Raw genomic sequence first — 23,224 nt, 5'->3', positions numbered from 1 at the left:
AAAAAGAGTTTAATGAAAGTGACTCCCACGAAGAATTTGTGTTCATCTTCTGATCGTCGAAGGTCTCTCCCCGTCCGTGCTAGTAAGTGGACACAATCCCACTCCTTTTGCTTTCGGTGTTGGATTCTTCCCAGGATAGACGACACACATACAGAGAGGAGTCACGTCTTGTCCGTTTGTGGTTGAGGCAGCCGGTCTACTCGATACACCTGTCAGATCTCCTACACCATTCCTACTCCAATTTTTTAGTTTTTTATTTTGGTATTCTTGGATCGTTCTGAGGATAAATGTCACTTTTGGATTGTGCATTTGTGGGGGCCGCCTACTGGATCTGACAGCAAGGAGCTGTCATCCTTCACGCGCGCCACGAATCCAACCAGCACACACTCAGTCTTTCTCTCTCCTCACGGTGGCTATACAGCACAAACGCAATCGAGTAGTAGGATCGGAGATGCCGAAATTGCTACTGTTTTCACAAGATTTGGGAAAACAGCACAAACTACAAAACCTTAAGAGTGTTGCACAAATCAACTTTCTCTACAATTTGATTGAATGAATGTAATGGCAATCCCGAAGGTTACAATTCCAGTACACCGACGAACTAAGGATACATTTCAGCCAAGTACTTTACACAAAAATCTGCACTACCACAGGACAAATGTCATCCCATACAAGTGCTTAACTTCAAAAACCGGTAGAGCTTACCGAAACCCATTCTCTCCCGCCATTTTTTTTATATATAAAATATATATATATATATATATATAATATATAATATATATATATATATATATATATATATATATGCTTGTCCAAATGGCAGATCAGGGTAGATCTCATTTGTGCTTTTGAAATCTTATATGCGCCTTGCAATATCATGCTCTCCCTGTATCAATCACTTCAATACATGTTCCTCCTAAATCATCTACCGAGCTAGTCAACCGAATCACTACTGTAGCTGCATCCATGCAGTAGACTCTCAGTGAATTTCTCGTCATGAATCATGAGCGCCCTGAATCATTAGAGTTACTCGCTTATTTGCACTATCTGACCGGATGTTATCACCTTTATACCCTAACTGCATACGGAACCAGTTTATCATCATCATACAAAACATCCAAACATCCTACAAAATGGACAGTTCATCATAAAAAAAAGACTAATTACCTCGTTGCTATCAGGGGTGAACCATCGCAGCAGAACACCAAGATGTATGACTGCAGGGATCAGCTTGAATAGCAATGGAGTGGTCACCTGCAAAATATGTCGACTTACTTGAAACCAAAAGGGGGAGGAACAAAAAAAAAAAAAAAAAAAAATTATATGTGGTATGTGTAGCAAGCACTCTTCAAAGTGTATCCATATTGCAGATTAACCGTGAATTGAATAATCAGACGAAAAGGGTCTTATAGGGCCAAGCTGTATGCTGAGATCTAGCATCTTATTAGCAGATACCAGGCATTTGGTCTTATCTCTTTTAACACATTCCAAATACGTGAAATCCTTAAGAACAACTACTTACCAAACTAAGTGCAGTCGTCCCCAGAAGTAAGAGATACAATTTGCCCTGTCATGGTTGCATCGCTTAGTGAAATAAGTCACATAATTGCAAAAGACTAAATTACCAGTTAAATGGTTAAATTTTAATATCTGAATACTGAGAAGGCATAATCATATAACAACACAAAACTATATATGCATGAACAACAGGACCATCTCTTGTTGCCCCGGAGCAGCATATGACTACCTGTTTATCAACCTGCCATACTGAATTAATGTTTTGCCTAAATAACAACTTCTGCACTAAATTTTGAGCCCCTCAGCAAAATCTATTAAATGATTTATATATTGAAAATATCAAGAATGACAGCATTGATGTATTGAAGATTACATTTTTTTTTAGTTGATCCAAGAAATCAAAATTGTATGTTTGGATAAATAATTCAATATAGATGTCCAAGACTATCTAATAAAATTTGGTAATATCGTAATGCATCAGCCCAAATAAAACAAGAAATTATATAAGTAACCTCAACTAGATGAAGATTCGAAGCACGACTTAAAAGAACAAACGCAAATTCTCCTATCTGCGCTAGGGACATGCCAACCTACAAAATAAGATAGACAAAGCTAAACATAATATGCCAAAGAACTAAATATACAAGTACAAGGGAGTTAGAATCTTACAAGAAGTGAAGCCTTATTACTGTAGCCAAATCCTTTTACGACTAGCGTGATCACTATTGTTTTAACAATTATTACCAGGATTACAGCTGCTAGCAAAATATCCACATGATTCCAAAGAAAATGGACATGAATTAGCATCCCAATGCTAGCAAGGAAAAGAGCTGCAAAGAAGTTACGAATAGGTTCAATCTGCAGAAACAACAAACTTGGAGTTAGGGAATAGATATTGAATTACAAAATGATAAAGCACTATTACAAGAAAAGGATGGTAAACAAACTATATGAGTATAGTGCACATTAGCATATTTAGACTTCCATTGAGAAAGGAAAATTTTCACCACTCCTGTAAAAAGCCAATTTAGCTAGATGAAGCATAAAGTATCAGAAAAAAACTTCTCCAGATCTTAGTTCAAATTAATTATTGAATCTTTCACCGAACTACACCAGTTAGTTTGTTGGCACATATTGTTACAACAGCATTTTTTCTGTAGAAAGAAATCTGACTGGAGGTTAAGTGATGGCAATCCGAAAAAAAAATAGTGTAATCCTTGAACCAGAAATCACCTTTGCCTCAATGGAATTGGTCATTTTGAATCTGCAGTTGCAATGACTTCAAATATTATCCATGAAGTAGAAGATGGAAGTTAGCTTTGATAATTGTACAGACTGAAAATAAATTATCTGGGGCAGGTACATTTAGTATGGATTAGTACTCAATAAGAAATGTTAGGTTCCGTTAAATCATCCGCTAAGGATCAACTGAATCATCTGCCAAAAATGAGGTGGCTCAAGTATAACAACAAGCCATACTGTCCCAAGGCTACATGAATCTTCTCTCACATGGAGCTCTTTTAGGACAATATCATTAGTAAGTAAATCCATAAGTGAGTGAATCTCTTTTTATTGTTCTTAATAAAGTTTTCTAAAGTCTCCCTATTCCTTTCCTCCCACCACTAATCTTAGTCGATTCACCTCATCTAACCAGGATATCTAAAGGTTGGATTAGTAATTTCCTACATTACCAAATACAGTTGGTCAGATCAGCTCTAATACGTATGATTTAAACACCAAGGCAACATTGAAGGCATTTAATGCCTCCTGGCTTCCTGAACTGACTTTTGCCCTGCATAATGAAATAAATAAGGGCTCTTTGACATGAGTTTCATGTAAAGAAAAGTACGGAAGCTGCCACATTCTCTGAAGCCAGACAGGTGGTGAAAGAAGAATCAAAACCTTAATCCATCACAGGCAAAAGTAACAAGATAAAGTTTGTCTCATTTTCCAGAAACAAAATAGCTGTTTCTATATTTTTTATAAAAGTGCTGAAGGGAACAAATCAGTATCATGACTTTCAGTTATATGAGAAACAGCAGTATCGAAAAAGTGCTTACTTGCTCAAGGGTATGTTGTGAAAGATCTGTGGTTGATATCATTACTCCAGCAGCAAATGAACCCAATTCAAGACTGAGGCCCAACTTGTCACTACACTGAGATGTTCATCAAAGCAATCAATATTAAACATATTGACATAGCAGCATTTTGACATCACTAAAAACAAACATTTAGGGCTACAAACTTAAAACTATAAGTTGCGTCAATGATATGTTGATCCTTGAAGAATCACAAACAAAGATATCCTAGTTCTTGAATTGGGGAAATGGAGCAGAAAATCCTAACGTAATACTTGCTGACCTATTGAAAGTTGTGGATCATTTAATGCAGAAAAAAACCTTCAGGAAACAATCATACATCTGACTTAAAAACAGAGAAGTACTTTAGAATGCCTAAATATTGGTTCCATGCTAAAACATTTATCAGTTGTCATGGCTGTTAGCCAACGTTTTACAAGTATCACAGGCAAATAGAAAAACCACCGAGGGGTTTGTGAAATCTTTCAAGAAAGATAAAATGTTAAGGCAAATGTTCCATCGATTTTCTTCAAAACTATTTTATGAGTTTAATGTTCTGTTCCCAACAATAACAACAAAACAATAACAATTTCATCATCAAAACTATTTATCCACAAAAGGCAGTTCAAAAATATCATTTACCACAAGGGGAGACAGAAAATAGCTAAACAACTGAAGGTGACTGGAAACAAACCCAAGCAACTAGTAAACAGAATGCCACAGATGCCAATTGATAGAGTTCATTGGTCTGCACAAATAACAGGCAAGTCAGTGAACATAATGCAGACACATTAAGCCTTAGGTGGCAGGATAACAGGAGAACATCTTTTACAAATAAAATCTGTTATTTGAACGATACCTGAGATGAAAGACTGATCATCAGCCTAAGAAACCAAGGGACGCAAGTACGAGACAGTATAGAAAGAATTGCCAAAAATGTACATAGCACGATCAACCTGGTGGCAATTTCAAGAACACCAGCATTTAACTCAAATTTCCAGTTTCAGCATTTGAATAAGATGCAAAAAGGACAATGTTGAGTAATGAAGAAATTTCACAATCTTCATATAAGTTTATAATAAGAGTAAAGTAATTGGATATTCAACTGAAAACTCAGATTGCTGAAGACAATACAACCTGCATATGCATAGTAAGCCCCATTTGCTCAAATTGATTATTTACAAGTTAACCAAGAATTACTTTGTTACCCCCTACCCAATGCTTGCAGAATATCCACAAATGTCTTTACACCCTTAAAACTGTCAAAAACATGTACAATGAAATTTCTGATGGAACATGACCACTTACTGTCAAGTGCCGACCCCGATGAAGATTAAACAGAATCATGCTATCTGCCATCCCCATTCTCTATTACAACTTTAAAAAATATTGAACCGTAGTTGCTGTTAGGGTATTTCGAAACCATATTTTCCCAGCATAATTGATAAATATCAGTTTGTTGGAACTGGCTGGGACCATCCCAAATCAATCAGAGTTGGCTGATCCAACCCGGGTTGGCCAAATCTTAATGATTTAATTAAATAAACCTGGTAAAGAGAATGGAAGTACAACCCTAGATTTATTATTATTGTCACCTGTTGTTGCTAGCTAGATGCAAGGTTTTTAATTTCGTACCGTACCGGTGTACTGAGCTTTGCTTGGTATGGTACGGTACGAGGTACTGAGAGGTACGAAAAAGGGTATAAAATCCTTCGAAATTACCTAAAAAGAATGCCACAATAACATCCAGAAGCCCTCCGAGGTGAAGACACGGCCAAGGCCAAGGTCGTTGCTCTCGATAAAATAGCCTCCAAACCCTTAGCCTTCCTTCTTCTCCTCATCGCCTCGGTTGCGGCCTTTGACGTCAAGGAGATCCTCGACCCCTACCCCAATTACTCCACCTTCACCAAGTACCTCACTGACCTGAAGCTCATCGACGTGATAAACATCCGTCAGACCGTCACCGTCCTCGTCATCGACAACACCACCATTTCCCCCATCTCATCCCTCCCCGCTGACAAAGATGAAGACCGCCATCTTCGCCCACATCCTCCTCGACTACTACGACCCCTACATCTTCGACCAAAACCTCAACAAGTCCGCCCTCCCCACCCTCGCCGGCGGCTCCGTGAACTTCACCGAGCTCCCCAACGAGCAGATGGGGTTCGGGTGGGCCGTGCCCAACGCTCCCCTCAACTCCAACCTGATCAATGTCAATGGGGCGAGGTCGTACAACCCGTCGGTGCTTCATATCCGTACAACCCGTCGGGGCCCAAAGCTTGATATTGCCCGGTAACGGGCGGTCCGCGTGCCGGTCTGTTAGCGAACTGGTACATACCGCCCACACCAGATGATATAGTCCGATATTGCTGGATGGACAATCGTAGCCACTTCAATATTAATCACCAGCCAGTGCCGCTTGTGAGAAATGAAGCGTGCAAGGACTAGATCGTGGGATTGAGAGATGAGTTTTGCTATGGTGTTGGATGCTTGTCCTTTGACTCCCATGTGTTGCAAGAATCATAACCTCCCATAAGCCTTATACAAACTTGACTCTTGGGCATTGAATAAAAAACACAAGGACTAACTAGTATATGAAAGATATGAATTGCAAGGATTGTAATAAAAAACACAAGGACTTAAAAGTCATATTGAATGAAGAAAAGTCCATCATCCATTCATGGACATTTAAATTTCTTAGAGCAATAAAAGGGAGGTACCAAAAATCCAGAGGCAGACAGTATCTGCCAGGAGACAGATTACAAAAGGATGAACATGAAAAGGAAGCTTCTTTTTCCTGATTTGTTTTCTCTTTTGTGGGTGTTTTTCTTTTTATTTGTTGGCAAAAGTGGGGAGGCTAACAACTTTAGATGCTATGTTGCTTTATCATTTTGGATAAATTCAGCAGCCAGAAAAGTGGACTGCTTGCAGGTAACAAAAAAGCAGCATGCAAAAGGAAACAAATAGAGCAAAAAAGCAACATGAGGCCACGTGTTACTCACGACTTCGTAGCTGATATAAGGCCCTGAAGAACACCAGATGTGCCACCCAAAACTGGAAGTAGTGCAAACAACAAGCCAACAGCACAATCCTAGCACAAAACAAACTTCAACTATGACAAACAGATAGTAATCGACTGAAGAAACGATTATATCTGTAGTTGTAAATTTCTTGAACTTCTAAAATTGATATCGACTCCAAGCAAAGAGCACAAGTGGAAAAGAACTCCAGGACAACTTCAAAATTGAATCCAAAATACCTGGAGTATGAGGGTCCCAACAGTAACTTGACCATGAAGGGCATTGATGCTGTTTTTTTCCATTAAAAACTTCAAAACCTGCACAAATAGGTTGCATCGTTAGAAAATTGCTTCCGATGATCTTGGAGGATCATGTTGTTTTTGTTTCTCATGCACTTTAAACTAGAAGCATTACTTGTTCTTTGGGACATTTCAAGAATTGGTAACGTAACAAGACAAGAAGAATTAAAAATTAGTAAGTTAAATAAACAACTACCATTTTTTGCAACTCACCACGGCAGTAGATGACATAGACAAGAAGGCACCAACAAATATTCCTTCTGAAGTTTTGCCTCCGCATAACTGCATGATAGTGCAAATTGTACAGTGCAACAGAAAATAAATAAAGCTCGAGGCACAGAAATTTCAATACTACAAAGTACTATATCTTATTCCCAATCAGTAGCTACAGGAAAATAATATTTATATGAGAAGGGCATAGAATAGGATGGCAACAAGAAAAGGCAGCTCTACAACCTACAAAATGTCACAGACAACAAGAGCTATAAACAGTCTTCTTCAGGAGAAGACCACCAATGGTAAAAGCTGAAGATAGAGTTTTCTAGCAACTGTTGGTGAGAAAGGCAGATATATTTGCTGGGAAGCAATATAAGCAGCACGAACTTTAATCAACAATCAACCCCTCGAGTTTTAATCAGCAATCTGAAGAAGCCACTGATATCAGTGACTTCTCACAACACAGTATGAACTGGACCGAAAGGATGGTTCCTCGATGAGTTGAGCGCATAAATGTTTTTCCAGGTGCCATTACAACTGAACAAGGGCATTATACATTATACACCTCAAAGTGCAACACAAACTAACTCACAAAGTGCAGCTAAGGTAAATTAATTAACATGCATCATACGATACTAATGAGGATAATGCCGAAGTACACTACTATTAAAATGAAGGTTGAAACATACCGAAGCAATTACTCCACACAAACACATGAATAGAGCAATTTGGAGAAACCCTCCAACAATAGCCACAGCCCGAACAACTCGAAGCTGTAAATGCAATGCATTATAACTTGTGCAAACCTTCAAGATCAAGTAAGCCAAACTCAAAAGATCTTTGCCAAGAATACCTTAGTTGTAGAGAACTCCAGACCCAAGGCGAAAAGTAGAAAAATTACACCAAACTGGGCTACTGTTTCAACCTACATGAAGAAGTGCCAGTGCAGTTAAGTTCACCCATATGCATAAGATGATTTGCAAGCAGCATATAGAACAAATTTTATACTCGCAAATGTTTTAATAACAACTTGATAGATAGTTTATACATCGCCAATCAGGCCAAAACTTTTTGTTGATACTTCTTTCAGAAAACAATTGTTGGCTTTTCATTGTAACCAATTCTGACAGTAAAAAGCATTACTTTTTTTCCAAATACATAAAAGTGAATAGTCAGAGTGACTCAGATCCAAATCACATAGCAACAACAAAGGAGACTAGTCAAAGTGAATGGCCAGAGTCACATTACTTTGACAAAAAAAAAGGTGTAATGTTCAACAAAGCGAAAGCACCTTACTTGCACCATTTCACTAATGAAGCGAAAACCTCCAGGACCGATAATGGATCCAGCAAGTAGGTAACCAGTAATTACCTGTAATGTTTCATGGATCAGTACATGTGTCCCATGTAGATGACAATAATAACATGCAAAATAGGAAATTGCAGATAGAGGCCATAATGAAGAATAAAATGGACCACGGAAACCTCACTGACTACTTAAAATCAATGAATGAATTTAAGAAAACAGATCATCTTTTTCTGTTACTTACTGGCTGTCCTGCACAGGCAAATGCAATTCCACCACATGTTGCAGAGACAATGACCACCACAAGATCAGAAATCAACCTACGCAATAATGTTGTGTTATGTCACTCAAACAAAGTCAAGGTAGTAGACCTCTGTAATTCTCTCATGATCTAGTAATGCTTACCTCAAGTCTAACTGTAGTACTGGATATTTTGACTTGGGATTAGATATGATGAAAACATTATCCTGTTATACAAGACTATTATTGATTGAGTAAATTCACTAACACATTAACAGTCAAAATAAATATAAGAAAAAATAATAACAGACCAACTATTTCAGTGCATATAACAAAAATTCCTTAAACATATGCTTTAGGGTTTTTGACAAACTTATACGCACCTTACGATCAATTAACGTGGGTATGTCCTCTGCTCGATTCTCATTATCCAGATTAAAAACATCATGAAACTGAAATGACCTGGAAAGCAAAATAAGATGGATAAAAAAAATCATCCTTCATGATTAATTTTCTTTTTTAACTAAACAAAGATGGAAATAAAGACATAACTAGTTCCAAAGGATAAAAAGAAGCAATATAACCAAAGAATATTTTACAAGGCAGAGTCACATACTTCTCTTCTTTGGTTTCATTCTTCTTTGTTGTAACTCTAGCTACAGTCTCAAGAACTGCCTGATAAAGAAAAGCAGACAAATTGACTCTAAGTTATATAATTATCCACCTCAAGTTCTCAGAATAAATATTGCCAAATGTCAATTTATCAAAAAAAGATATCTAAGTAATGGTAATCAACATTCAAGCCAATGGAACTTCACCATGTATACTATTCTCAAGTAAATTCAGTATCAAGCAGCAGCATAAGCACTAAAGCAGCCCTTAAATGAAAACAAATACAACTAAGAACAAGTGAATGCCAGATAATATATACCTACAAACTAAACAAGAAACATTCACCGAAAAAATCTGCTCCCAAATAGATAGGTAGCAATACTGCAGTCAGTGGTATAACCACCAAGGCGAGTAGCTAAATAGAAACTGCACATAGTGTACATGCAAGATGCGAGGTAGATATTAAGCCATAAATGGTTCAGTTTCCCTGGCGACTGTCAGGAATATATGAATATAAATTGATCGAGAAACTGATCGATCCTGTCACCATGGTTTCTTGGTCATCATTCATCTTTTTTCTTTTCATTTTAAATTACCAATTTTTCTCAGGCATCATGTTTGTTTCTAACAGAAACCTAATTCTGAATATGCCTATAAATACAACATAAGCTGCAATTTTATTATCTTAGTTCAACCAACATAACACCATAAACTGCATGCAGATTTTATGTCCACCATAAATTGCATCTGCATATGTTAGCAAACAATAGATTTTCGCATGGCTTGTTTATGCCCAGATGTGGCAGCTCGATAGTAATAACTCAAAAACAATATTCCACAGGCATTGATCCTCCATAGTATAAAACTACAGCGAGCTAGATCCTGTTTTTCTAGCCAAAATTACTTCAAACATGCTCACCTATAAGGTTTCCAACTTAGAGATCTGCCTCCTACTAGGCTACCAAATAAGATAGTTAGTATCAAAAGAAAAACTCAACTCAACCAGCCAGATAATGCTAGTCTCAATGGCATAATGTATCAAATAAGATGAATAAATTCATCTAGCAACAACTACAAAGACGTAACATCCATCAATAAAAGTCGACCATTTAAAGACGTACTGGAGCCATCGTCTTGAAAAAATTCACAGACAAAGACAGCAAGAAACAGCTAGCTTGTATGTAACTGAAGGAAAACAGTGAACCTAGTTGCTTATATGCAAGAAGAGAAACATAATCAATATATCAAACTCATCTAGAATCAAATTACTTATGTTTGCACAAGTTATACCTGTTTCTCAGCAACACTGTTGTTGAAGCCACCAGGGTCGGTTTCTGCAGAAGAAGTAAAATGGTTAAATTGATTTTCTTACACATGTAAAAAAATCCAGTTGTAGTCAAAATAAAGTCGAAATATGTTGTGCATCTTCCTAAATAGCAATGCAGATAAATCTGATGGTTGGAACGTGAAGGATCAGAAAACAACGAGTGAACGGTCTGTTGGAGCTGGCATAATCTTTTCAAGTATAACACATGAACCGATATAGCATAACCAGGCTAGACACGCTCAAATGCGAACAACATTCCAGGGAGCCAGGATAAATTTGAACTTCAGATCTTACAAATGGACTTGTAAAGCAGCCCTAACAAAAGGCCGTATAATTCCCATTCTCCGGTTCTCCACAGGTCCAAGCCCCTTGTGCAATTTCAGCATCCAAGAATTTCGAAAAGAAACAGGTTTCACGATTTAACTTAAGCAAAGATTTAAAGAAAAAAAAAAACACCCTGATTGATGAAGCAAGAAGGTTTAATTCTTTTACTAGGAAAAGAAACCAGAAGGGATCCCAAACAGCCACTTCGTTCAACCAAGATCCGAACTCAGGACCGAAATCAAGAACCAAGATCCGCAACCACTAGGAGGAATCGCGAACACCCACTTCGTTCATGAAAGGACCGAAATCAAGAACCAAGATCAGCAACCACCAAGGAAAGAATCATCGATCCAACCTTCAAGAACCCTAATCATCTTCCTCCCATATCACATTTGCACGCACGCATCAAGAAACCGACCACAGGAACAACGAACAAAAGAGTAAAGGAGCTCAGATCTATACGGACCTCCGCCATTCTGTTCGCTCTCGGGGAACTCCTTCTGGAGCGCGCGGTCGATCATGTCGGCGAAGCTGCCCTCCTTAGCCGACTCCCCCTTGAGCGGCTCCGTCGCGTTGGCCGCCTCCGAGTCCCCGGCCCCGGCCAAGTAAGCGAGCCCGAAGAAGACAGCAACGAACAGGAACGAGAAGAGGAGCGATCCGGCGCCGCGGCGCGACCACGGGTGCGGCGGCCGGCGGCGGCGGCGGAACATGCCCATCGAGCTCAGCGGTGGCGGATCGGCTTTCACCGCGATCCCCCTAAACTACCACGAAGCGTAAGCGGAAGCGAGGGAGAAGAGAGAGACGGCAGGTCGGATAACCACCCCGTCTTCCTCTCTTCTTGCTAGTCTTCCGCTCTTCCCCCTAACAAACGGAGGGGATCCGTTTCGTTTACTGTGATTTGGGCGGAGCAGCCAAACGCGGAGCTTTATGAGGTGGGTGGAGCATTGGACGACCGGCTCACGATCACACCTGGGATCGGACGGTTGCGCTTGCCCGATGGATTGTGATGGTCGGTCCTGGACCGCCTGATGATAGATCACAGCCGACACGTCAAATTGGAACTCTCCATCAAATTGCGATTCGCGTGCGATGCCGAGGGACGCTGTTGCACCTCATCACCCCTTCCAGCACGAATCTTAACGGTGCCAATCAAGTATCTCACGCGTAGAGATGGGCGAGAGAAGGCAAGCGGAATAGATTAAGATATCCGCGCTTCAACTATTTCCACCTAAAAAAGATGTGGATTTGCTTGAAATAGCCATCAGCACCGTTGGATTTGAATCGAAATCCAAGAATCAAATCGGAGTAACAGTTCGATGGTTCTAAATCGAATGTACGACGATTAGTATTGAGTTCCATCCTTCAAAAGAGCACTTCAACCAAAACAATTGAACCAAAAAACATATGCTTCAAAAGAGCACATCTCTGTAAAATGCAAAGCAATTACTTAAAGCAGCAGTAGGAAGAACAAAGCCTGCCTTGGTTGTTCTTTGGTGCATGTAGGATCCAGATTTACAATGAATTCCCCATCTGTCCAAAAATATTATGGAAACAGATGGGGAAGGACAGGAAAACAATAATATCAATCCATAGTCAAATTCCATCTTCCAAAGAAACCAGAGATCCATGCCAGCTTCCATCTAAAATATCTGCAGAGGTCACATTAGATTTGCTTACAACAAAAAACCATGATATTATAAAAGAAATCTGCAAAATAGGCCTCTGCTAAAATACAGGAGACTCAGATGAAATTTTGCAGATTTCTTTTATAATATTGTTCATTTCAATAGGCTGGTCGACTGTTTTTTACAGAGACTTATCCTACTAAAAAATGAGGTCCATCGGTAGCAAGCAAAGAATGGAATAGTCAACTAAGATGAAATTTCCAAACAGATTAATCTTGATGACTAAAGATTCAATGTCCTACTTGGCAATTTCCATGACAATATGGAAGTATACATGTATGTCATGCCAAATTCTAAGACAAGAATTGCACACAAAGAAGAAGGAACCATAAACCTTTGCAGACAATCCATTCACAGACTACTTTCCTGAGCTAATTAAGGCTTTCAAATAAGGCTTACAGCCTGCTCCTATCAACCTGAATACTGGAAATATGCCAGCCTGAAAGATGGATACAAGTAAAATAATCAAACCTGCATGGTTTCTTCTATCTAAAAATAAATGTTCCAGGCTTAACTCAGTGTCTTCTAAAAGAAACAATCAAAGTTCAAACTGATGGAAAGAGCAATCTTTCAGGATATATCAGTAGCAGTCATCATATATATGACATGACAAACTAGAATATCTTGAAACTCTTTACTGCTGGGACTATCATCTGCACTTGATGATTCATCAGATCTACCAGAAACATGTTATGGGATGTCATCTTTATTGATTATGTGGGTTTAAGATCAAAGCCTATTGGCTAAGCTATCCTCACTATCTGAAGATGTTTCTCCATGAGATTCACTGAGACTACCAGTATAAAAAAGTGGCTTAATTGAGCCAGATGACTTCACATCTCAATTGGTTGAATGAGCCAAAGCTTAGAATCAATTTAAATCTGCTTTTGAATTAAAAATTTCATATCTTGAGAGAATGCAGTCAGTCTTCTATGAAAGTTAACATGAGATTTTCAAGTCAACAAGTATTAATCTGAAAAGTTACATCAGGGAAAAAGATAAGCCAACCGCCTGAGTTCAAGCAAGAGATTAAAATTTGCTTGTCTCCTTTGGAGCTTTGACAACTGATAACCCATTCTTTCATGGTATAGAACATGATGTGGACCAAACTTCTGAACTATCAGTATGTTTTTGCCCCATATCAGACAGCAGATACTACCATTTGGCCCAAAGTCTGAGATCACAAAGTATCACACCATTCAGTGAAAAGCTGACCAAAGAGAAGTTTTCGATCAGGCAATGCCTGCTGATAACAATTTTAGAGCAGAATGGCAACAGTCCTCTCATTTGATTATTCCACTCCTAATATTAGTTTTCTATAGTTTGCATACAAAGTTAAATAGCCCATTACTACAGTCTGAAACTGCTACTAAGAATATTAGTGCATATATTAGGATTCGACGCCTCCAAATCAAAGTCTTCTAGAGAATTGATAGCCTGAGTTAGACCAAAAACTTCAGAACTTAGACCAATTTATTTCCTCTATATTTCACCTCTTTAATGTACCATTGGCACAACAAGCCATCCCAAGTGTTGGCATGCATAACTCTAGAATGGACCAATATGTGCATTTATAATGATTGAGAAAGAGCACAATCTTGCCATTTCTCAAAGATAGCAAGCAACAGGTTTCTACTGTTCGCCCTTTGTGATTCACATCCTACTTCCAACAACAATTAAATTTAAGGGAAGATGATGTATTGTGCCTCTGTTTAGGGAGGTTGGTCTTGCAAGGACGTGTCATCTTCCGTTAAAAAGAAGGTAGAAGAAGACAGAAAGAAATGCGCGAAATAGAAAAGAAAGAAAATGGGATAGAAAATAATCATGGTCTATAAGATATCTAAACTATGGTTTTAAGAATCATAGTTGATAAGGCATATTTCGGATCTCGGTCACGTCATGATCCATGCCACGATCCACCTCTGGCATTAGTACAAACCCGGGCCCTCGGGACGTGGACCAGGCGCCACATCGGATACACCCCTACAGATTCAGCACAAGGGCCGCATTCCCCTCGCGCCCAACTAAAGCCCATACAGGGATGTATCTCCTCAGCAAGCCTCATTCCGGAAAACTTGGGACGACGTCGCATGGTGTCGTTCCGCGCATACCGGGCGGCGATCACACAAAGGTATGTACTCGCCACTCGGGGGGGTCGGTCGCCATGTTAAATCCACGTACGACCGACTCTCGGGCATCAGTATAAAAGTCTATGACCGACATCTAACCCAGTGGGAGGAAGACAAGGAAAAAACCACTGACTTAATCTACGAGGGGCCTAAGTTAGAAATCTCCCGACTCGGGTTTGCGTGCAGGAACGCGATCACCCCCAAGCCAACTCAATCCTATGTTGGAGACGCAACCACCTCGACTCCTGGTCCAGTCCGTCCTAGTAATTGCCTTCGGTCGACCGAGAGACACGCACCAGAATGACGATTCCGGACATCGACCCGTAGATCAAGCCGTGCTGACTCCTCGGCTACAGGATGTGAATTCACTAACAATAGTAAAAAAATATAGTTAATATAACATTTAATATGAAAACAATACTATATTTTTAACCATGGTTAGAAGAAATTAAGGGTAATACACTGCAGTGGAAAGTTTAATATATTATGGTGGTTGCTTGATTGCAAGGAAAGTTAAATTCTTGAAGTGCAATGACTTCGAGCTACTCTACTCTCCAAAACAACAGAAGCGTAATGATCAAATGAGGTGTATAGCACAAAGAGTCTAATGCTGCTGACATATGTAGGGTAAAAACATAAAAGGTCAAACCGGTCGGTATCACACCGAAACAAAGAGAAAGTTCAGCATAAACGTACAATGTCAAAATGAAAAGCCATAAGATTTCAGATCCGAAGAGAGAGTTCATATTACTAGACCTGAAGCTCGCATGCAATGAGCTCATGGCCGCCATTGCTGATTGATGCGCCGATGAAACGACCTGTAACTGGTAAAAGCAAACGAGGCCCGACAAAAGATTGCCATGTAATATACTTACTATAACACAGCCAATCATATTAATTTTAAGATCAATGAGTTGACTGTGACATGAAGAATGAATATTTATCTCTCCACATCCCCTTGATCTCAACTTAACTTTGTTCTCTGCCATGAGCATCACGATCCTTCACGGTTTTATTAGGACGAGCTCTTATCCGAAAGATAAAAAAAGAGACTTTTACTTGGACAATAACTTACGAAAGCTCTGCGATGGGAAGACATCCATCGGAATCATCACCAAGTTGTGCCGAGAAGAAACCCACTGTCTCTTAAATTACAACCATCCGCTTGTCTCCCCCACATGCGCTCAAAAGATCTCTTCTGGTTACATCTGCAGCACTTTGAATGCACCAACTCTTGGATTCTCCCTGTCCACAGAGAAAAAAAAAGAACCCTTTCTTTTTGCTGGGTTTCCTTGGTTGCATGCAGTGTCTACAGTCACGTCGAGGCCATAATATAAGTCTCGTGTCATGTGCTTTCCCATGCCTCAAAGAAGATAAGATCTCCTCCACCTCTGACCCTGGAGCATTGAGACCTCTTCACGAGCTCTCCATGATACTGCCCCCACCAAGCTCTCTCTCTCCCTCTTTCCTTATTTGATTTAGTATATTATCTGTATCAAACTTGTGGGAGGATGAAAGATTCAGGAAGAAGATACAAGCCTTGACATTCCTTTTGCCGTCTCTTTACCAAAGTTTGGGCATTGTTTATTGTTTCCGAGACGGAATGGCCTTTCCCTTGTCTCGGAAACATGCATTTGTTTAAGCCAACAGGTCTTGGTTCTTATCCAGATGAATCTTCCATGGTTTATTAATCAGCTCCCACGAGCTGTGTGGGGCATCTACGTATTCTAAGATATATCTGCAAGTGATCATGTTCGAGTGGAACCTTTACCCGAGGAGGAGGAAGTTGAACTGATGACCCTTTTGTATCGATCAGATTTAACATCTAAAATAAAACACAGTCAAATGTTCATCTCACGTCAACCTGAGATAGTAAGAAGAATCGATGAAAAGACACCTCAAAGCTCACAAGATTTCCCTGCTGCTAACTCTTCTTCCTGTCACTCGAATGCCAGCCTACAGTCCTTTACAGTGAAATGCTGCACTCGGTGTTTCCGGTCTTCTCGAATACTCGAAAACTCACAGAATAAATCGTAGTATTTATTTTATGCTCGAACCTCGAGAGAACTGCAGCCGCGTTCTCGAAGTCTCGATGGACGATCATGATCCATCAGCCCACGGGAATCTCGAAGTCGGGGACGACGCGTGGCGACATCTCGGTGCTTTGCGCGTCGCTTAAGGCTGCTGTGCCTGTCATTTAGGACGTGACAGCGACCGAGGGCCACGTGTACGGTTCTCGGCCAAGCTCGTGTCCGGATCTGGCCAACTTCCTGCCGCGTGGAAAGTCGCCGTACGACCCGCACTGATTCCTTCTTGTAGTCTTCCTCCTCGCTTTAAAGCGAATTATTTTTTTCCTTCATGTGCTTCTAAGTCGTTGTTTTGTTTTCCGTTTCCCTTTCGGCGTTTTCTTTTCTTTCGGAGTTCACGTTCGCTGATTAGGTGCGTGCCGATAGGCGATGTGGGTTGCGGCGGTTGGTCACCCTGTATGGCAAGCCATGTGGGTCGGGATGGCCGTCGTGCTCCCCATCACGTGGCTACAGCCCTGCGTGGCTCTGCTCCGATAGGTTTGGCTCCTCGTCCTTGATAAATTACAAAGATATTTGTGCATCGATCTAAAACAATTCCATCAAATTTCTCGCATATGGCCACCAAATGCGTCGTGGTGATTTCTTTAGTGATTAATGGGGGACAGTAAAAAGAGCTATAATTGTGCTGGGTGGTGTGGGCTCCGCCCATGTGCAGGCACGTCTTGGTTTGACCGTCACCATCTCGTCTGGTTGGACGTCCGAACCACGGCAGAGGCGATGGCTCCCTTGCCAGGGTTCAAAGCCACGGCGAACGCTTCGGGCGCAAGCAAGACCGTGCATGGCCGGATTGAATCGAACCGGACTCCAAATCACTTTACTGTTCGTGGTCGGGGGTGATCAAAAGATGTGCAGTGATGTTTGGCTAACGATTTAAAGGCACTCGAATGTTGTTGGGCACTTACTCTTTGTATGCGCCGTACCAAAAGCGCGGGTCCACTGCCTTTATCTGTGCTTGGGAGGCAAGATTAGCCAGCAAGCAACGTGAACCTTCTCGATTCTTGACTGTGCATGGTGTACCCCAACCGTCATCATCATCGTAGAATCAAATCAAATCAAATCAAATCGTCCATAAAGCGCCCACTCGACTCGACTCAACTCGACTCGACTCGAATGAGCGGTTCGAGCCGTTGCTCGAAACCCCAAATCAAAGACAAGAAACTACTTCGGACGTACGTGCAGGGGGCAAAGGTGTAAATCAAGCGCCCCCGAAGGGTGCTCCCGCCAGGAGAGAGGACGTGCCTGGCGATGGGGCGCTTCGCAGACCACCTCGTCCTCGGCATGCCTGACAACGCCCTCTCCTCGCTCCACGTGTCCCACCTCCTCCTTAAAACCGACTGCCGACACCGTTACCCTGTTACTTCCTGCTTCGTGTCCCTACACTCCCTCTCCCACGCCTCGTGCTTCCGAACGCCGTTAGTTCTGTCGTCATGAATCGCGGTTAGGTAAGCTATACCACCCGCGGTTACCGCATCCCCAGCCGGGGTTAAGGCTTGTAGTTTATAACCAGCTCCTACCTCTCACCGTCTATTCGCATTGCGCCAAATAGAGAGGCGGAAGAGCGGAGAGAGAAAGAGAAAGAGAGAGAGAGAGAGAGAGAGACTGAAAGTGAGAGGGAGGAGATGATGATGATGATGATGGTCGGAGGGGAAGGCCGGCATCAACGCGATCCGGTGGTCCAAGTACCGCCGTGGTCGTCTCCCTTCGAGGATGCAGCGGTTGGCGTTGGCTACCACCTCGCTGCCGGCGGTGGTGGGGGTGGTAGCGGGGAGTACGGACTCGGGGATTCCGCCCTCGCGGCTGCTCTGCAGAGGTATTTGCCTTGTAACGGCGAGGAGACGGTGGCGGAGGAGGACGTGGAGGAACCTGATGCCGCCGTAGACGTGTACTCGTCGGACGAGTTCCGGATGTACGAGTTCAAGGTGCGGCGGTGCGCCCGCGGGCGCTCCCACGACTGGACCGAGTGCCCCTTTGCGCACCCGGGGGAGAAGGCGCGCCGCCGGGATCCCCGGAAGTACCACTACTCCGGCGCGGCGTGCCCGGACTTCCGCAAGGGCGGCTGCAAGCGCGGTGACGCCTGCGAGTTCGCCCACGGCGTTTTCGAGTGCTGGCTCCACCCGGCGCGCTACCGGACCCAACCCTGCAAGGACGGCACCGCCTGCCGGCGCCGCGTCTGCTTCTTCGCCCACACCGCCGACCAGCTGCGCATCCTTCCGCAGCAGCAGCAGCAGCAGCAGGCGCCAACGAAACCGGCGGCCGCGGTCGAGTCCTATGATGGATCGCCTCTACGCCAGCAGGCGCTGGAGACTTACCTCTCGAAGCATCTCATGTCGTCCTCGCCGACCTCGACGCTGATATCGCCGCCGATGTCCCCACCGTCGGACTCCCCACCGATGTCGCCAAGCACCGCCGCACTCCGGCGAACCTCGTGGCCGATGAGGACTTCACTGAACGAGATAGAATTCTCACTGCGCCAGCTGCAGCTTAGCAAGGCCAAGTCATCCCCCGGCTCATGGGGCTTACAAGTAAGCAGTGAAGCGTTCGGATCGCCAAGGGGCACCGCGGCCGGGTTCAGGGCCGGGTTCGGCAGTCTGCCAACGACCCCCACGGCGACAAGTGCCGCGCTGGGCGGCGGACTGGGGTGGTTTGATGGCGCGGACGCTGGATACGCCGGCGGCAAAGAGCCAGTGGAAAGGGTGGAGTCAGGGAGGGCCCTGAGGGCGAAGATGTTCGAGAAGCTAAGCAAGGAATGTGTTCTGGAGAGGGCCGACGCCGACGCCGCGCCGTCGATGGCGGCGCCCGACGTCGGATGGGTGTCGGAGTTGGTGAAGTGATCCGTACTTCTCCTCCCGGATCAGACGAAGCAATTACGAGAAGAGAGATTAGGGTAATTCCGGAGGTAATTGTACGGAACGTTTGTACATAGTAAACTTGAGGTTCCCCCAAAGGCGAGAAGAGGGTATGTGTACATACAAAGTGGGGGTGGCAAGAACGGAAGCGTGGGTTTGTTTTGGGGATTTGGTTGGGTTCAAGAACAAGAAGATGAGGAGGGCATCTGCGATGATTGGAGTTGCACACTGCGACCGTCCTCTACACGGAATTGGGACGCGCCCTTCTGCGAAAGCTGTCTGATTTCTTATGCTTTTTTATTTCAATGTGGAACCTGTAATTATCATGTCATCCTATCAATCTCGGTATTGTATAATATATATGTATATGCATTATCATCAGTAAGCTCTCTGGATTGCATTGGCATGCCAAAGAATGAATTGTTGGGCAAGGATGTCTGGTCCGGGAGAGACAGACAGAAGACCTTTTTCTTTGCTTGCTGATAGCTTGGAGCAGCACGAGGCAATGGTCACGAGAACTCTGGAAGCCAACCAGACGAGGAGAGAGAGGAAAGCGAGGCCACTGTCTGCTGCAGCAGTACCATTTTGGTTCTATGTCATCGTCAGTGCTAAATATCTGGTGTTTTGCTTTTGGCTCGCAGCAGGTGGGAGAGAGGGAGAGACCGACGCGGGCAGCTGTGCGTCTCCAGTGTCGCGTCTTTTCACGCGACTGGGGCTCCTAATCAATCTGCTGCTGCTGCTGCTGCAGTGTGCAGTGGGAGTTGGGGGTTATTTGTGGTTCTTATTTTACGTAGAACTGTACTAAAAACAGGTGTCCGGTGTGTGTCTTTGGTCTCCGACAAGCTTAGCGTGTAATGGATCACATCTCCATCGTCCATCTGATGTTGTGGGGAGGAGGAATGGGACCGCATCGAGGGGGGATCACATGAGTCACGTCGTCGCCCAGTGTTGAGTACGTAGGGGCTCTCCCGGTTCATTGAACCCGTACCCGTCATGGATGGTGGCTTACAAAGAGGACGTCGTGGAAGGGATCCCTCCGAATGCGGCAGTTTGTGGTGTGGTTGCCGAACACCGCTGGGCTTATCATTGCCACCATCATTGACGAGAGATTAGTGTTCGACACAAATCGTGTGAAACTCTCTTGAGGATTTATATCTATGTCCATATTATAGAAATGGTTTGTTTTTCTGGTTTTATTGATGCAAAAAACTTCATCCTTGGTGTTTAAAATAGGGTGATTTTTTTTAAAAAAAAAATTATAGTTTTTTTTTTCTCGAGAAATTTTTTTAGAATTTTTTAGAATTTTTATTTTTTTTTATATGAAGTGATTATTAAAAAAATTATAATATTAATTTTAAGTTAGATGAATAATTTTTTTTAAATATTTTATATTAATTATTTAACAAGATAAAAGAATTGATAAAGATGTTATTCGTAGATTAAAAATAAGATGATTAAAACAAAGATGGATATCAAAAATTTTGTGATTGTCAAATATCTTTGAATAAAAATAAAATAAAATAATTATATGACTAGTAATATTTTATGGATCAAAGTTTTGACTAGTTAAAAAATAATATAAAAAAAATTTATGTTGTCGAAATGATAATATTGAAATTGATATGTAGAGTTATCATAAAAATATATATTTTTATCCATAAATAATTTAGTATCGTTATAATAGAATATAAGATGAAAATAAATTATTTAAGATTATATTTATATGTGCTTAGGAGACATCATAGAAAACGTTTAATATTAGTAGTACGAGGAGAAATAATAAAAGATCTAATTTTTTTTAATAAAAATTTATACTTTGGACTTAATTAAATTTTAATGATGATAAAAGATTTATGTAATTAATTCTAAATGATAATTTTATTATATTATTTTATTAATTTTATAAAAATGATAATTTATACTATTATTATATTACATCATAATATATTGTTTTCAATAATATTATAAAAGTAGTGTAACATCATATTAAAATATTTTTTATATTATTAAAAATACTATAACATAGTGTAAAAATATCATAAATTCATAAGATAAAAAATAAAAAAATTAAACGATCAAAGATATTTTAAAAATTAGACCAAAAAAAAAGATGGTATGTGGGAATCGAAGGATGTTTCTTAAGAAAAAAATATAAAAGAAAGTTGTTTTTTCAGAAATTTATCCTTTAAAACTGTAGTCCAATAATAATAATAATAATTTTTTTAAAATAATGATAGGAGGATGACGTACTAACTCAGTTTATTTTTTTTTGGCAAAAATAAAAAGAAGCCAAGCATAAGTCTTTCTCAAGCCGGACGGGTCCATCACATCTGTAGCCACTCCCATCTGTACGCACGTAGATGGAGCGGACTAGAAATATCCCATGGCGATAAGGTAAGTCGTTTCCCATCACGTCAACTTCGCTCTCATATCTGCCCGAGATGTCTCTACCTGTCACTCTCTGATGCGCTGTTGCTGTCCGTAGCTATCGTGATGATGTTTAGGAGGCGAAAAAAATGGGTCAAACGAACATGACCGAGATTTGAACGAAGAGGCTTTGGTGTGGTAGCACCTACTAACTAATATCTATCAGGGTAATAAATAATCAATGCAAGATCATGTGATGATGAGAGAGCACGACATTACAAGAACTCTGGCCTCGGTGGTGGCATGTTCGGTGGGGCGTAGCTTTTCGCCAGTGACTTGGGGACATGTGCATGAGGGTGGAAATAGAAGTAATTTAAATAGGTAGATAAATAGTCGGAAGAGGAAAAAGATGATGATGAGGAGGAGGAGGTAATCTCGCATCTCCTCTTTCACGCCTAATAAACTGTGGTCCATGGATTGGTGGAATTATCTCGAGGGAAAGAAGCAAGCATTGTGGGGGCAAGCGTATGGGCTCTACGTTTTCCATGGCCGAAGCGAGTGAGTGGCACACGTACTTCTACTGCTACTGCTACTACTAGTCCACATGTGGTCGTACGATTCCTTGTGGAGGACTATCTATCTACTACATGAAAAGAAAGTATTTATTTGAATTAATTAATTAATTATTTTTATTTTATTTATGTAATGTAGGGTGAGGTGCGTGACAAAGTGGGGTGGGGTGGGTGTGGAAATCACGACGGCTGGTGATAGGTCCCTTTATTTGATCATTTTCTTTTAATTATATGGCAAATCCATCCACATCTCATCAAGTCAATGATTGTTGACGTGTTCAGAAAAATATTTTTTTTTTAAAAAAATATTTATTCGGTGGGACCCAATTCAAATGAGTAAGAATTGCAGATTTTTTATATAAAAAAATATAAAAATAAATATAATCCAATCAAAAGATTGAAAGTTTTTGATTGTGTTGATTAATTGACTTATTATAATTTATTGTAAGATTTATCTTTTATAATAAAAACATAAAAATAAAAAAAAATACAGTACATTTGAATCGAACGAATTTGATTCAATTATTTTTTCTTTCTAGCCTTCAATAATAATAATAATAATAACAACAACAACAACAGCAATCAAATCATCGTATATA

The 23,224-nt window shown here is 41.2% G+C and overlaps 2 protein-coding genes across 2 annotated transcripts; one reads left to right on the top strand and one right to left on the bottom strand.

The window, feature by feature from the left end:
• Positions 1-785: 785 nt before the first annotated feature.
• Positions 786-11,820, bottom strand: LOC135596280 (K(+) efflux antiporter 4-like). The gene is made up of 20 exons (XM_065088371.1): positions 11,406-11,820; positions 10,579-10,622; positions 9,293-9,351; positions 9,060-9,138; positions 8,842-8,903; positions 8,681-8,756; positions 8,428-8,502; positions 7,985-8,056; positions 7,821-7,904; positions 7,129-7,197; positions 6,856-6,933; positions 6,599-6,687; positions 4,456-4,552; positions 4,291-4,344; positions 3,579-3,674; positions 2,188-2,376; positions 2,031-2,108; positions 1,523-1,567; positions 1,168-1,254; positions 786-1,078 (listed from the first exon to the last, which is right to left on the bottom strand). Exons 1-20 carry the CDS (start codon positions 11,653-11,655, stop codon positions 995-997), a joined length of 1,767 nt encoding a protein of 588 aa, XP_064944443.1. The 5' UTR covers positions 11,656-11,820; the 3' UTR covers positions 786-994.
• Positions 11,821-18,369: 6,549 nt separating this feature from the next.
• Positions 18,370-20,067, top strand: LOC135596279 (zinc finger CCCH domain-containing protein 2-like). Its single transcript, XM_065088370.1, has one exon. The coding sequence runs from the start codon at positions 18,460-18,462 to the stop codon at positions 19,669-19,671; it is 1,212 nt and encodes a 403-aa protein (XP_064944442.1). The 5' UTR covers positions 18,370-18,459; the 3' UTR covers positions 19,672-20,067.
• The last annotated feature ends 3,157 nt before the right edge of the window (positions 20,068-23,224 follow it).

This window comes from Musa acuminata, chromosome BXJ1-10 (assembly GCF_036884655.1).
Source record: "Musa acuminata AAA Group cultivar baxijiao chromosome BXJ1-10, Cavendish_Baxijiao_AAA, whole genome shotgun sequence".
Classification (NCBI taxonomy): Eukaryota; Viridiplantae; Streptophyta; class Magnoliopsida; order Zingiberales; family Musaceae; genus Musa; species Musa acuminata.
This window is presented reverse-complemented; position numbering and strand designations above follow the sequence as displayed.

Excerpts from the sequence above, each read along its gene's own strand:
- LOC135596280 (XM_065088371.1), bottom strand. The coding sequence starts at position 11,655 with ATGGGCATGTTCCGCCGCCGCCGCCGGCCGCCGCACCCGTGGTCGCGC. Across the intron at positions 8,503-8,680 it reads TTGCCTGTGCAGGACAGCCA|GTAATTACTGGTTACCTACT; the intron begins GTAAGTAACAGA and ends GAAACATTACAG. Across the intron at positions 1,255-1,522 it reads GGACGACTGCACTTAGTTTG|GTGACCACTCCATTGCTATT; the intron begins GTAAGTAGTTGT and ends CATATTTTGCAG.
- LOC135596279 (XM_065088370.1), top strand. The coding sequence starts at position 18,460 with ATGATGATGATGATGATGGTCGGAGGGGAAGGCCGGCATCAACGCGAT.